At 51.7% G+C, this 15,183-nt stretch overlaps 1 protein-coding gene across 1 annotated transcript in view; it reads left to right on the forward strand.

Annotated features, from left to right (window-relative positions):
• Positions 1-2,145: 2,145 nt before the first annotated feature.
• The window catches only part of KDM7A (lysine demethylase 7A), a 36,060-nt gene continuing 23,022 nt past the window's right edge, over positions 2,146-15,183 (forward strand). The window contains exons 1-6 of the mRNA XM_045288913.1: positions 2,146-2,285; positions 5,273-5,358; positions 8,825-8,942; positions 10,827-10,987; positions 12,906-13,047; positions 13,525-13,711. Of these exons, the coding sequence (XP_045144848.1) occupies positions 2,146-2,285; positions 5,273-5,358; positions 8,825-8,942; positions 10,827-10,987; positions 12,906-13,047; positions 13,525-13,711 (834 nt within the window). The remainder of the gene's footprint in view (positions 2,286-5,272; positions 5,359-8,824; positions 8,943-10,826; positions 10,988-12,905; positions 13,048-13,524; positions 13,712-15,183) is intronic.

The raw sequence follows: 15,183 nt of genomic DNA on the forward strand, positions 1-15,183 counted from the left end.
CGGCTGGAACATGGCATTCTTTCCCTCGACAGGTAGCATGGGCCTTCCAAACGAGCTCTCCAAGGGAAGGGCCGACCCCTTCTCCGTATTTTCCCGCCCAGCATGTCAACTTGGGTCAGCCTGTCCAGTCTTAGGGAGGCTCTGCTCTGTGCTCAGCCCTGGGTAAATCTGCTGGGGAGGTTCAGGTTTTGATGATCGAATCTCAGCCTTTTCTCCAGGGAGCTCCCCACTGTGCTCAGGTGACAGTGCACTGGCACGAAAGCCACCTCCCTGCCCACCTGGCTGCAGGAGAACCATCTGGGGAACTTGTTAAAAGAAAGCTGATTGGACCACCCCCTGGAAGGAGTCCTGGTTCCATGCGGAGGCCGCCTTCTCCCTGTAAAGAGTTACAGTCACTGTCCCACAGGGGCGCTGTGGCTCCAAGTGGGCTCAGTGGCCATGGTTCTGAGTTGGAGTTTGGGCTCTACCCAGTAATTTTTCCCACCAGAGCGAGGATGGGGCTCAGGAATGGATGTTTCTGTTTTTCAAATAGGCATCTGTACAACTGTCTGTCCCGAGTCCCATGCTGGGACCAGCAAGGACCTTGCACATCCTTGCAGACGAGGCTGTGCATGTGCAGTCAGTCAGGCATGCACACGAGGGCATGTCACACAGACTGGTCTGAACCAGGCCTCGCAGAGCTGCCTCAGTCTCTGGAAGTCACCTACGAGCCGCATGTGGAAGTTCTCAGGGCCCAGGGCTGAGCAGCAGAGAACCCCAGATTGCTTGTTAAGCCACCTTCAAGGAAGGCTCGCACTTAGAGCATGGCGGGCCCCCTCCTCATTCTTGGAAGACCCCATATTTACAAGTGGGCCTACTCACTGAACTTTACTTATAGCTCCCAAGTCAGTACTTGGGGTACTTTATGGTCATGCACAGACATGTACCCAGCAGTGGGGTTCATGGAACTGACCAAGCTTCAGACTTGGGCCATCCCACAGCTTGTGTGTACAGTGTCTCTCAGCTGCAGTTACTGGGTAGAAAGTTTCAGTCAGGATCCTGTGCTGGGCAGTGTGTGTGTGCACACGGTCCACTCATTTTGAGAGGTGATTCTGTACCTTCTGAAGTGAATCCCATTGGTGGATGAGAAAATCTTGAAGGTTTGCTCCAGGAGAAAGGTGGGGCTTCTTTTCATTCGTGTGTGTGTGTGTGTGTGTGTGTGTGTCCCCGTAACAATTCCATCAACATCTAGTGCGTCTCCCCTTGTTTCTGCTAAAATTTCTGTCCTGTTGCGTTCCACTGAGCTTGTAGCCAGGCCTGCCTGCCTGCCAGTAGCCCGGCTGACACACGCCCATGTGCCTGCCTCTGAAGGCACATGACAGCCTTCTCTGCCTCGCTGGGGACATGAGCCGGCAAGGGGGCTGGTTTCCAACAACAAAGCCGCCCACAAAGAGCCCAGCACTGTGGAAACCGAGACCCTAAATGGGCTGCGAAAAGGACACTTGTTCACGGTCTGAGAGCAGAAACGAGGAGGCCCAGTGTCGCTTTGTTCTGCCCCCAGGGAAACGGGCGGGCGCAGAGGCGGCTCAGGTTTCCCCACTTCCCAGAAGCCCCACTGACTCATCCGAGTGTTGGCGTGAGGTCCAGCGAGAGTGAATTCGCAGACACAAGAGACTCTGAGTCAAGAGGCTAGATGGTGTTTGTCAGTGTCTGGGAGAGGATGCTGCTGGCTAACCAGAAACGGGAGGTCGTTTTCAGCCGCACAGGGTGATGTGGGAGAGGACAGAGAAGAGGCCAGACTGGGGTCAGAGATGACTCTGGGAAACGTTCTATCTGTGCATCTTGTCACGCTAAGCTGTGTGGGATAAGCGGGTCCTGCCCACCTTTGCTATAACTTTTCAAGTTATGGCCCGATGGTGCCTTTCCAGTTGGGCCAATGACCACCTGGCAGGCCTGCTGTGATTACAGATGTCCTCCAACAAGTTTTTATGAATCAATACTGTTTACAACTAGCTTGGTCTTCCCTGAGGCGACTTGCAAAATTCTGATTAAAGTCTTGTCTCACTTAATATTCGTTTAACAAGGCACCTATTTGCCGGATCACTGGTCATAAATAAAAGCCTAGTCCCTATGGGACAGCTAGCTCTCTGTCTCTTGTAGGGCACCATGACTCAGAAGAGACTCAGTGGCAGTGAGCATGGTTTCTGGCTTGGGAACCTGGTCCTGTGCACTTACGAGCTCCGCTCAGCCATGGGCCTAGGAAGTAGTTTAACATCAGGCCCCAGTGACCTGTGGGAGGGCTCTCTGTGAGGGGTCTCATGCAGGAGAGGGAGTCTGAAAGGCGGCTTGGTGAAGGGCAGGGAGCACATTCAAAGGGTGAGGACTATCTAATGAAGCCCACCGGCAGATCCTAAAGAATTTGACCACCCAGCCTTCCAACACCAAGAGGAGAGAATGTGAATGGTGACATTAGCCAGAGAAGGGAAAAAGGGAATGTTTGGCTGACCCCAAGGAATTCTGGTTAGTCATTAGTTGAATTTTGTTAAGTGTCAGAATAAAGGAAAAAGAACCCTCGGCTCGGCACCAATTTGGGTGGAAGAAGACAATGAAAGGGCTAAGTGGCCGCCATTCCACTCCTCACACAGGGACAGACTGCTGGGGCTATTCAGCAGAGACCAGGTTGTCAGCCCCTACCAGGGAACACCCCACAGCCTCCCCTACAGGGATCCCCTCCCCACGTGCACACAGCTGTCTGCTCTGGAGGCGTGGTGATTGCTGGATCAAGAGCAGCTTCTATGAGAGAAATAGGTGGAGGGGAGTGACTGAAAGTTCCGCTCCAGATTTGAAAGTGGTTCTCACCAAATCTGCTTCCCAGTCGTTCAGTGGCTGCCTCCCAGCTTGTGCTCTTAGCATATGTGTGTTGATTCCAGAATGTTCTTAACAGGGGGAGGGGGTGTGGGCGAGGACAGAGTGGACGACTCACTCTGATCGGAACTGGCCTCTCTGGAGGTTCCTTCCTCAGAGACCTGAAGTAACCTTCTGAGTTCAGGAAGACGGCGATGTGAGGGTCAGTGATTTTTTAAAATTGCATTTGGTATGATTCTTTTGAAAGATTGACTCACTTACCAAATTTGCCATTGTTTTGAAGGTTTTCAATCATGGCAGCTATAGGTGTTTTGGCTATGACAATCAGGGTGGAGGGTGGAGGTGGGAGCAGGAGATGGACAGGAACCCAGGTCTCTGTGTCCAGAATGTCCTTGCTGGTAACGTTAGTTACCCCTCACCTCTTTCTTCCCTAAACCTGATTTGAGCCGTGTGGGAATTACCTTAATTTGTGAACCTTAGGTACATTAAGGTGAGCTTAAAATATAGGCCGGTTTGGGTTTCGTCTGAAAGACCTAACTTTGGACCCCATGTGGGTCCCTTCCATTCTTTCGGTGCAACCATTGCTCTTCAAGAGTGAGGGACATGGTCCGGGTCCAGCAAATGCACACCCTGGGCCCCACGGAGCTCTGCAACATGGGTCCCGCTGGCTTCTATGACCTTGTGTGCCAGCACGCTGCGGTGGGTGCAGCCCTCCCCAGGCTGGAGGGGCAGAGAAGAGTGCTATGGATGGTGTCCTTGAGCGCTTGGACTCTGTCAGGGCTGAGGACCACCCCAGGGGACCCACGGGCAGCTTCAGAATCTACATGGTGGACTTCGAGCCCAGCGCTTCTCCTCACCGCACCCTGGCACAGGTGGATTGCAGGGCCACCCGCCACTTTCCCACCGCTGCTCAGCCGGTGTCCCTACTTGTCCATCATAGATTTCATGGTCCATTCCAATACCAGTCCCCTTGTAGGTCCCCTCAACTCCCTTCTAATGTGCTGCCAACTCTTCAACCCCAGTGCCCCTGTTCTCCCTCCACCCCCTCCACCCCTGCCCCCTGCAGGGAAGATCACCTGGCTGGACTGTGCAGGGCGGTGTCAGGCCAAGTTCCTTGGCGCAGAGCCAGTGTCACCCAGGTCACGTGCGCCAGTGACCTTGGACAGTCAGTCTCCCAAAAGGAGCGGATTGAAGTGTTCCCTTCTTTTCCTCACTCCCCTGCCACGTACCCAGCATGCTGCCCTTTCCCCATCCAGTCCCACAGCCTTCCTGTGCTGGTGTGCCCCTTTCTGCCTCCGCGTCCTCACAGTTCAGTATTTCTGACACTGGCCTGAGAAATCAGGGGCCGTGTGTGTGCCTCCCACAGCCCTGCTTCCGGACATAAGCATGGGCCCTCGGGATGTGCTTGGGAGCAAGGGTAGTAAAGCCCTAGAATGGATCTCTTACAGTGGGTTGTGCAGCTGTGCTTTACGACTTTGGAAGAGACCACTGGCCAGTTATCCTTGATTCACCTCTGTCCCCAGTATTACACTTAATGCCATCTTACTTGGTAAGTGTTGTCCAGCTTATTGCGATGCACACGCACGGCCTTTAGAATCCGAGTCTGCAGCTCGGGGTTTTTTCATGGACTCACCACTGTCTGCTTGTGGAACATTCCCCTCACCCTGCACAAGGAGCCCCGGCTCCCTAGCAGCGGCCACTGGTCTGCTCAAGCTCTCGGGAAAGGGAGAGAGAAGGTGGGAAGTGCCTTGGCACACAGCTTCCTTCACTTCGGGCACGGTTTTCCGTTGGGGTCCTGCCCATCAAGTATTGGTATGTGCTTCCCTTTTTTCTTTTTGTATAAGAAAGAGCTTTATATACAAGAGCAATTGATTATTGAGAAAACAGCCCAGTCTGGATCAAGTCCATAAGTCCACTGTTAGCCCATATGTCCGATACCAATCTATAAAGTCCTCACACACTTCCTTTTCATGGCCTGAGCATCTACACGCTTCCTTTTCATGGCCTGAGCATCCACACCACTTTCTGTTCCCATGAGCAACACAGGCTCCTAATTTCCCACGTCTGTGCTCTGTATTGCCCCTCTGGTGGGTGTGAAGTGGTGCCTCGCTTTGCTTCAGTTTGCGTTTATCTGATGACTAATGACACTGGGCCTCTGGGAGAAATGTCGGTGTCGGGTTTTCTTGAATAGTATTTTGAGTGTGGTGAAAGAACGCACAGCAACTCAGGTTCCCATTTGTCCGCCCCTCTCCATGTTAGTCAAGGAGCCCTGGTGGCGCTGTGGGTTACACCCTGCGCTGCCTACCGGCCGGTTGACAACTAAAACCCACCCTGCACCCAGTGTGTGGTTCTGTGAGGGGAGGGATTGCGTGGCTCTGTCAAATTTTGGCGCTGTCCAGCGACTGACCCAGACTGTCTTCTCTCCTAGCTGTGTCGGGGTGGAGGAGCACCATGCCTTCGACATCGACCTCTACCACTGCCCCACCTGCGCAGTCCTCCATGGCGCCTCCCGGAGTAAGGACAGAGCAGATGCACGGACAGTCGGCTTCACTCCATGAGGGACAACCTAGGCGCCGGGGAGGGGGCTGGCGGACAGATCCAGAAGGCTTTTTTAGTCCAAATGTGTATATGTCTAGAGGTTTAAAATGCCATCATTCATACTAGCCAGAGCAAGCAAATACCTTCTAGAGGGCTTCAAAAAGTTTTGGGGAAAATGCTATTATCTTTTCATTCCATTTTTCCATCAAATTTTTTATCTTTTAATGTATTGTTTTATTGGGAGCTTTAACAGATTTTATAACATTCCATAATTCAGGTCACATCAAGCAGTATTGTACGATTGCTATCACAATCAGTTTCAAAACATTTTCTTCTTGAACTCCTTGGTATAGCTCCCTTTTATCCCCTCCCTCCCTCACTCTACCCATGCCCCATCAACCTTATTTTATTTTTCCTATAATTTTCCGCCCATAGCTTACACCAGGGGTCCTCAAACTACGGCCCGCGGGCCACATGTGGCCCACCGAGGACATTTATCTGGCCAGCCGGGTGTTTTTGCCGCTGCTGCCTGTTCTGCTTAGCAGCCCACTAGTCCAGTGTGCATAGGAATTTGTTCATAGTTTTTTTTTTAAACTATAGTCTGGCCCTCCAACTGTCGATAAGGTACAGTGAAACTGGCCCCCTGTTTTAAAAGTTTGAGGAGCCCTGGCTTACACAGTTCAATATATCCATTCACATACAATTCTGTTGTTTTATTCCATTTCCATCAAACTTTGCAAACCTTTTCATATTTCCACAGCTTTCAATTTGTGAAGTGGGGTAGAGGATTTTTTTTGGTTCTAGAAATTTATTTCAATTGCTTATATGGCTTTTATACTGCTATATTCATAACAGTAGCAAAATGACAGTGATGAAGTAGCAACGAAGATAATTGTATGGTTGGGGAGTCAGCATCACACGAGGAACTGTGTGGAAGGGTTGAGGCAGGAGGAAGGTTGAGTGGAGAATTAGCATAGGAATCATTGAAAATGTCAGATTTTCTGTAATTTCCTCACTGGAATATGGCCATGGTGGCTCCCAGTCACCTGTTGTACTGGAAGCTGCTCCCAGGTGGTCTCTGGAGGGTGCAGACCAAGAGGAAGGAGGAGGCCAGACTAAGCCTGTCCCTGCATTCTTCCTCCAGAGAGACTGCGAGTGTACCCACCCCCCTGCCCAGCCAGGAAGCAGGACATGGGGCAGTATTTACTGGGAGCCTTTTACAAATGTCCCAGTGCAGTAACAATCGTAGTTAGTGCTCATGAGTATCTGTCACGGAGCACTTCAAGCGGTGTACACTGGACCACCAACCTGACTCTAAGTTTCCCCATCGTGCTGGCCGGCTGCTGTCATGAAGATGCGGCCCGACCCCCTCCCCGCGGGCAGCTCTGTGCTCTCGCTCACTCCAGAGTTGGCACTGAGTCTAGGGCTACAGCGTGGGCTTTGCCAGTTTGTGTTTCCCCCAGAAGAATGCATCGGAATATTAATGTCATTTTCAGTTGTGAGAGCAGAGAATTTATTTGAAAGGCTTTGTTATGTTATAATTATTTCATTCTCAAAAATTTAGACCACAAACCAAGGGCTTTGTGCTCAAAAAGACTAGCAATTGACTGCTTTATCTGTTTGGTTGGTAACATTCTCCATTTTCCTTAGAGGAAAGATGGAAATTCAAGCTATCGGAATGCATGAAAGTGTCCCCTAAAGACACATGCTCTAGTTGTTTCACAGGGGAAGAACGGAGGGTTAGCAGGTTGTTAAAGTGTTGTGTGTATCCGGTGCCTCATAGCACTCAGTATGTATTATGTAATTCGATATAGTTATTGATCAAGGTCGTTCTTGGAGGAAGTCAATCATATTGGATTGTCTCCTCAAAGGAAACTGAACTAAAATGTATATGTTTTCTTTTAGAATTTATATATACCTAAACATGGTCATTTGGACTGCGTGTCTCAGAAACACACAGTGGTTATTATGAAGTGGGATCATGCAGTCCTTTTTTTTTTTTTCCCTGAGCTGACTTCTCTGCCATACTTTTTTTAAAAATCATTTTATTAGGGGCTCATACAACTCTTATCACAATCCATACACACATCAATTGTGTAAAGCGCATTTGTACATCATTCTCAAAACATTTTCTCTCCACTTAAACCCCCGGCATTAGGTCCTCATTTTTCCCCTCCCTCCCCGCTCCCCCCTCCCTCATGAGCCCTTGATAGTTTATAAATTGGTATTTTGTCATATCTTGTCCCGTCCGACGTCTCCCTTCACCCACTTTTCTGTTGTCCATCCCCCAGGGAGGAGGTCACATATAGTTCCTTGTAATCGGTTCCCTCTTTCCTACCCATTCTCCCTTTACCCTCCCTGTTTTCGCCACTCACACCACTGGTCCTGCAGGGATCATCCGCCCTGGATTCCCTGTATTTTCAGTTCCTATCTGTACCAGTGTACATCCTCTGGTCTAGCCAGACTTGCAAGATAGAATTCGAGTCATGGTAGTGGGAGCAGGGAGGAAACATTTAGGAACTAGAGGAAAGTTGTATTTTCCATCGTTGTTACATCGCACCTTGACTGGCTCATCTCCTCCCCGAGACCCCTCTGCAAGGGGATCTCCAGTGGCCTACTAATGGGAGGTAGGATCATGCAGTCCTTAACGATCATGTGTGGTCTACATGAGGTGCCACCCACTCTATGTGCTCTATGAGATTCCTTTGCTTATGAAGTCGTTGGGCTCACCAGCCGGAGTCCACGAACCCTACAAGAAGGGGCCGTGGTCTGTGTCAGAGAGGCGAAGGCCTCCTTCCCTGCCTTCCCGTGCCTCTTTCTGCATGTGGAAGTCCAGCTCAGAGCACCCTTGAGAAGGACTCAGCCCAGCCACCTGCTTGATCTGGACTCAGGCTCCCTCCGTCCCTGTGCTGCTCAGTCCGTCCTGCTTGCTGCCCAGTGTGGCCCATTCCCAGGAAGCTTCATGATTGCCTGTTTCACCAGTAACTGCCCTCAATATTGTGAATTCAGGCTTTACTCTTACCATGGGAAGACAGAATCCATTTGAGGTAACTTTCAGAAAGCCAGCCAATGCTTAAATGTGTTTTCTTGGCTTCTCAGGCACCTGCAATCGAAACACAAAATGTTCCCTTTCCCTACAACTTAGGAGTCAAAGGAGGCTGTCTGATTCCCGCAGAGTCACAGCACAGCTCCCCAGACTTTGTTGGGAGCAGTTGTTTCAACAGTTTCCAAGTGAAGGCAAATTTCCATAGCATTAAAGGGCGAGTAGGAGCTGTGGGGAGCCCAGAGGGCCTGGGACACTCCACTTCTAGCCTGGACATGCGCCCCCAATGCCCCCAAACCATGTGTCTTTGTTTTTTAATCATGTCTGCCTCTGTGATGGCTGCCTGTGTCCCAGGAAGGGCACACTGTCACTGTTCCCTTCCCCTTGTCGCCCCTGCAGTGAAGGAGCGGCGGAATTGGCACCGGCATGACTGCACAGAGGCGGACGATGGCTCGGCGCCGGTGCAGGCCGGGACCCGGGCCTTCGTGCGGGAGCTGCGCGCTCGAGTCTTCCCGAGGTGCGCTCGGGCCGGGGGCTGGGTGGGCATTGGGAGCAGGGCTTTGCAAGCTTCAGTTTGCCAGCCTATCATTCACCCCGACCAGCTTCTCACTCTCCTGTTTGATGAAACAGAAGAGAATCATAGCAAGTGGTAGGGGCTCGTGGGGCTTCCATCCGAGTATTTCAGCAGCAAAGCCGCCTGTCCCCGCTGTAAGAGAGCATGGTGGTTTACAATGGAAGGTCGGGGCAGCCCTGCCTCAAGCAAGTCTGGGTGCCCTTTCTCCGACAGCATGAACTCACCTCGTGCCCCTGTGTCCCATGTGGGCGCGTTCCCTCTCCTCGGCCTCAGACTCTCACCAGGAGTGCCACTGTGACCTGTCTGTGCCCTGGGAGACCCCAGGATCCGAGGCGCTCGCTGTGTGGTGGCAGTTAGCACTGTGTCATAGCATCCCTGAAGTGCGCTTCCCATAGGTGACCACCGTCAGTCACTTCTCCACGGTGGGTCGTGGTCCCCACGTCTGCATGAGCTCAGGCGGGTTAGATGCTGCTCTTCCTTCCCTTTCTCTCACCTCACCTCTGTCACCCAACTCTCCTCTCTCCTGAGGTTGGTATGTCTGTGTATGTACTGGGCTCCCCTGGAAGGATCCATGGCTGCTGCCGGTCCCTGGGCCTTTTGAAGAAGGGCAGGGGGTAGATTCAGAAGCATCAGAAAGCATTGAATCCTGCTCCTTCAGACCATTTCCTGCTCCTTCAGACCATTTCCTGCTCGTTACTGACTTGTAGTTAAAATGCCGATGCCCTGTAGCCCTCTGTCAGAGATCGCTGCCAGGCTGGGCACAGGGGCGCACAGTTTAAACCGGCATCAGCTGGTTTGTGGATTCGAGATCGGTAGCATTCTTACTGGTCCCTTTCCTTCATCCTGACACCTCAAAGAAGGCATGATAGGAGGAGAGGAAGCAGACAGGCCCTGCTCCCACATATCCCCCTTTAACAGGTCCCACACCCCAGGAAACTCCAGCCCCGTCCGCACCGCTCCTTTATTGGGAAGCACTCAGTTGCTTTGGAGCCAAGCCCTGGGCCCGTGAGCAGCTCCGGAGTGGCCTGAGCATCCTAAACGTGTCCTTGTGTGAACGCCAGCCTGCCAGCCAGGAGACGCCGAGCTCTCCTAGATCTCTTGTCAAGTTGGCTTGTGCGCCTCCCCCACCAACTAGATAATGACACACGTGGCTTTCTGCCACCGCAAATGGCAAGGGACAGTCGGTGGCACCTGTAATTACTGTCAATTAAAGGTCTTCTGGCTTTATTCTGTCGGACTCCACACACTGCATCGCTGTAAAATAGAGTCAAGGAACACACGTGTGCAGATTGCCCCTCTGCCACACGAGTAATGCAGAAGTGGGCGAGGGGTTCTGAATGAGGGGTTGTCCTCCCCTGCGCTTTGTTCAGTGGAAGTCTTGGTGCAGAGAAAGTCCAACAAGACTCTGGCCAAGGGGAGTGGCAGGCTGGGAGGCCGGGCGGCCACCTGAGCGGCAGGCCAGCCCTGCAGAGCAGGGCGGTACCTCCTGTCCCACGCTGAGGCAACAGCGGCTTCTCCTGGGTAGGGCTTTACTTCCAGTTGTGTGGAGTGGGTAAGTAGCTTTATGACGATGGGCTTGATGTTCGGAGACTGCAAGGGAATTTTCATACCATTTGTTATAAAAAGTAGAATTAGGCACAATAGGTTGAGAACCCACCACATTGCAGTGCAACAACGTCAGTAAGATGCACAGTATAAAGAATAACAGGCAACGCAGACCTATGCTAATTAATCCGCTACACAGTCTTCTGTGTTTTTTTTTCTTTCAGTCTTCTGTCTTTTCAGCAGCGATGACATTTTCCCCTCTGACCCGTTTGTCTCCCTCAGTGCCGACGAAGTCCTCGTGAAGATGCATGGCGGCCAGCTGACCCACAGATACCTGGAGAAGCACGGCTTCGATGTCCCTATCGTGGTTCCCAAGTTAGACGACCTAGGGCTCAGGCTCCCGCCACCCACCTTTTCTGTTATGGATGTGGAACATTACGTAGGTACGAACCGGACCCCTCCACGGCCTTGGGGAAACCTGGTCAGGGAAGATTGACTGGGGGCCCATTAGCATTAAATGGCAAGTGAAGGCGTGTTGATTTAGGTCAGTTTCTTGTGCCTGAGAGAAAACAAATACACCGTTTTCTCTTGGCAGACCTACTGTTGTTAGCTAGATAGGATGAATCCCCTTCAGCCTCCTCATCTGCTGGTGCGGCGCCGGTAGATTATGAGTGAGGTGAGGAGCCAGGGACCAGGGCGAGTGGACATCTAGCCATCGGTCTGTCTCTAGGCTGGTAGACCCCAGGATGAGGTTCTCGGCCAGCTTTCCACTGTAGTCTACTGTCATTAGTCCTCTGGACCCCCATTAGTAGACGGCGGCTGCTTCGAGAAAGAACCAGACCCACTGCTGGAGTCAGGCTGACTCACAGCGACCCTGTAGGACAGAGTAGAATGGCTCTGTGATTTCCCATGACTGCAACTCTACGGGAGTAGAAAGCCTGTCTTTCTCCCAAGGAGAAGCTGGTGGTTTGGAACTGTTGACCTTGCAGTTAGCAGCCCAACTTGTAAGCCAAGACCTGTGCCACCAGGGCTGCTTCTTGAGGGAGACCAGACCGCCGTAAGCCTACCTTTGTTAGTGCCTTAGTGAATGCTGCCCTGCAATGACTGCCGGACTTAGTCTGATGTCGAAGCCCAGAAAGACTTGACAAACCAGGCCAGGGTGCTTCCTCGGTGGCCCCCTCGTTGACTTGCCCAGGCGAGTCCTCTGTTCTTACCCTGCTACTGGCAGGTGCGGTGGGTGGTGGGTGGAGGGAATCCCTGCAGCGATGCAGAGCCGATTGGAAGATTCCCTCTTACACCTGCCATGGCTCCCAATCGTAAACTCACCAGCACATGTTGCCCCTTCGTGGAGCCAGCAGCTGACACGCCCCATTGCTGACCGCCTCTTGGGGGAGCTCCACTTACCTGTCCCACCCCCAGTCAGTCAGTTAGTTTTGCGTATGAGATCCCGGATGAGATGATGTATTGTACCCTGCAACATAGCCTTACCAGCCCCGGGGATAAGAGACTTCACTTACACAGATATACCCACTGCCACTGAGCCAGTTCCGACTCAGAGCATTTGTGAGACTGTGGACCTCAACAGGAACAGACGCCCTCATCTTTCTCCTGAGGAGCAGCTGCTGGGCCTGCACCATCACCTGACCAACACCTGACCCGCAGGGCCACCAGGGCTTCTTAAAATAAGCTCAGGGAAAAGGGTCTTCATTGGCGGTAGCTAATCTTCAGTGCTCCAAGGTGTGTGTCTCCCTGAGGAAAAGGCGGTGACAGGGCTGCCTTCCTGCCAGAGGTACATAAAGGAGCTGGTTAGGGAGCACGCTCCCAGCCCTTGTCAGAGCCCTTTAAAGCAGAGCAGGCATTTATCTGCTGCCTTCCCCTCAGATCAGGTGCTGAAGCCCATCCCTCCCACGCTGTGCTGCGAAGCTGGGGTCATGTAGCATGTTCATGCTCAGAGCTCCCAATGCCTGTGTGCAGGCCCTGGTCTGCTTCCTGCTCACGGGTGCTCTCTGGTAACCTGATGTCCAGGAGGAGGCGAGGTCTGGCCATACAGCTGGTGGACTGGCCTTGTGTGAAAGGGGGGTGGCTTGAATCTTAGTTGTTATAGAGGAGGGGAGAGCACTCACTTTATGAATGAGGAGTGCAGGCCCCTGGAGCACCCCACTCTTCCCAGGCAGTGTGCGCTGCCGCAGGTGGTCATGGGGGTGGGGTGGGGGGACGAGGACCGGGTAGAATGTTCATAAGCCAAGGCAGGTTTTCAATGGCTGAACTGTCCTAGAAAGTAAATGAGCCTTTATGACGTTGGCATGGGCGACCCCTGCTCATGTCAGCCCCAAGCCAACCACTGGTTGATTCTCTCTGCAGGTGGTGGCAAGGTGATAGATGTCATTGATGTGGCAAGGCAGGCAGACAGCAAAATGACGCTGCACAATTACGTCACCTACTTCATGAACCCTCACAGGCCCAAAGTGCTGAATGTAATCAGCCTGGAGTTTTCAGACACCAAGTGAGTAGTGGGGGCAACCTGGCCCAGAGCTGAGGGTGTCCTTTAAGGGATTAGGTGGGACATTTTGGTCTATCATTGTGATGTCCCTTAACCCCCTCTATCACTACCATTGAGTCATTTCTGACTCACAGCGACCATCCCTGTCAGAGTAGAACTGCCCCGGGGTGTCTGAGACGGCCACTCTGTGCAGGAGCAGAAAGTCTCACGTTCAAGTTCAGACTGCTGACCTTGAGGTTAGCAGCCCAGCTTGCACCCACAGTCTGGTCGGGTGAGGTGGGGGTCGTGTAAAGGGAGTCTAACGATCTGCTTGCTTAGTAAGAAGCCCTCTGGCCTCTTATGGGCCCCAAGGTCGCAGTGGGAGGACACTAAGAACTCAGAGTGCTGCAAACCTGAGTTTTGCTGTTGACCTGTGTGCCAGGTCATCGCAGGGTTCGGGTGAGATGGGTGCTGTATGTGCTGGGCTTGTTTTTTGTAAAGGATGTCTGAGTTGGTGGAGGTCCCGGATATAGCCAGGAAACTGTCCTGGGTGGAAAACTATTGGCCAGATGACTCCGTCTTCCCTAAGCCATTTGTCCAGAAGTACTGCCTCATGGGTGTGCAGGACAGCTACACGGACTTCCACATCGACTTTGGAGGCACTTCCGTCTGGTACCACGTCCTTTGGGTAAGCTGTGGGGTTCCTGGTTCTCTTGTGGACTCCCCCCGACCCCGCCTAAACCCTGTCTCTGCTGTCCATAAAGGGGGCCCTTTGTGAGGGGCACCGTCACTTTCCCCTGAGACGTTCTGCTCGGATTTGGCTCTCAGTCACAGAGGGGTGAGGATGAACAAGCAGTGGGGAGAAGCTCTTGGAATGAGAGGTTCTCGGACCTTTCGCCTACCGGGACTACTTCTTTACCTTTGTACGGCACAGCTTTTGTGACTCTATGAGACTTTTATGACTTTACGTGGCGGAGACAGTGTGGGCTCACTTCTTGCCGGCCCACGGCTCTCGGGCTTGGTTCCCGGGCGCCTGTGAAAGCGATGCTGACACTGCCCACAGGCGGCCACGTGTGCAGTAGTAGAGGGATGGGTGGGCACGCTTGAAACAGTGTGAGGACTGCCAAGTTGGGACACAGAGACAAAGGGGGATGAGCTGTTGGGAAAACAGCGCCAGTCAACTTGCCTGACGCCGGGTTGCCACCAACCAACTGTCCATTTGTAGAAAGAGTAACATCTGCAGTGACAGGAGGCTCCTGCAGTGGGAAAGCGAGGTGTTCTGGCTTATATTTGGGTGACTTTTTGGCCTTAATTCTAAGTTGATTTCTTTTTGTGTGTCCCCCACCCCCCCAAGCAGTTATGGTATTCCCTGGATCAGAGCACAAGAGTCTTTGTTTCTGGCCACAGGTTGGGGTGGGCCAGCTTATAGAAGGCGGGACTGCCCATGCCAGTGCCGCTTCTTCTTTTTAATTTATTTATAAAATATAGTACAAAATTTATAATTTTAGTGTGAAATTGAACAAAACAGTTTTTTTCTTTTGTGATACGAAGATGAACTTTGCATTTGCTGCAGAAAAATACTGGGGCACTCTTGCAATTTACATTTTGCATCTTCCTGTTTGTGACGTCAGGGTGATGGTGAAGGCCATCCAAACGGGTGTCTCTTCCAGGGATGCTTTTGGTGGCAGGACCTCTTCTCTCTTTGTAGTGAACTCAGCATCAGTAAGGCTAGTAGACGGGCTGCCTCTTTTGTTGGTCCAGTACTTTTTCCTTCAAGAAGAAGAGCTTCGGCGATGCTCATTTTGAACTCTTGCAGCCTTTGGATTTTTTTTTGTAACTGGAAGCTCTCACAGTCTCTACGATAAAGTAGCCAAGAATGCACAATAGTCACATCTATAAAATGAAAAAAAAATTTGTGATAATTTTTTTTTGCCTTTAGTGTATTTTTTTCCTTTTTTTTAAAAAAAAATTATTTTACTAGGGGCTCATACAACTCTTATCGCAATCCATACATACATCAGTTATGTAAAGCACATTTGTACATTCATTGCCCTCCTCATTCTCAAAACATTTGCTCTCCATCTAAGCCCCAAAATCAGCTCCTCATTTTCCCCTTCCCTCTCTGCTCCCCCCTCCTTCATGAACCCTTAATAATAATTT

Source organism: Echinops telfairi, unplaced genomic scaffold (genome assembly GCF_000313985.2).
Source record: "Echinops telfairi isolate 266 unplaced genomic scaffold, ASM31398v2 ScPeMD7_23;HRSCAF=83, whole genome shotgun sequence".
In the NCBI taxonomy this organism is placed as follows: Eukaryota; Metazoa; Chordata; class Mammalia; order Afrosoricida; family Tenrecidae; genus Echinops; species Echinops telfairi.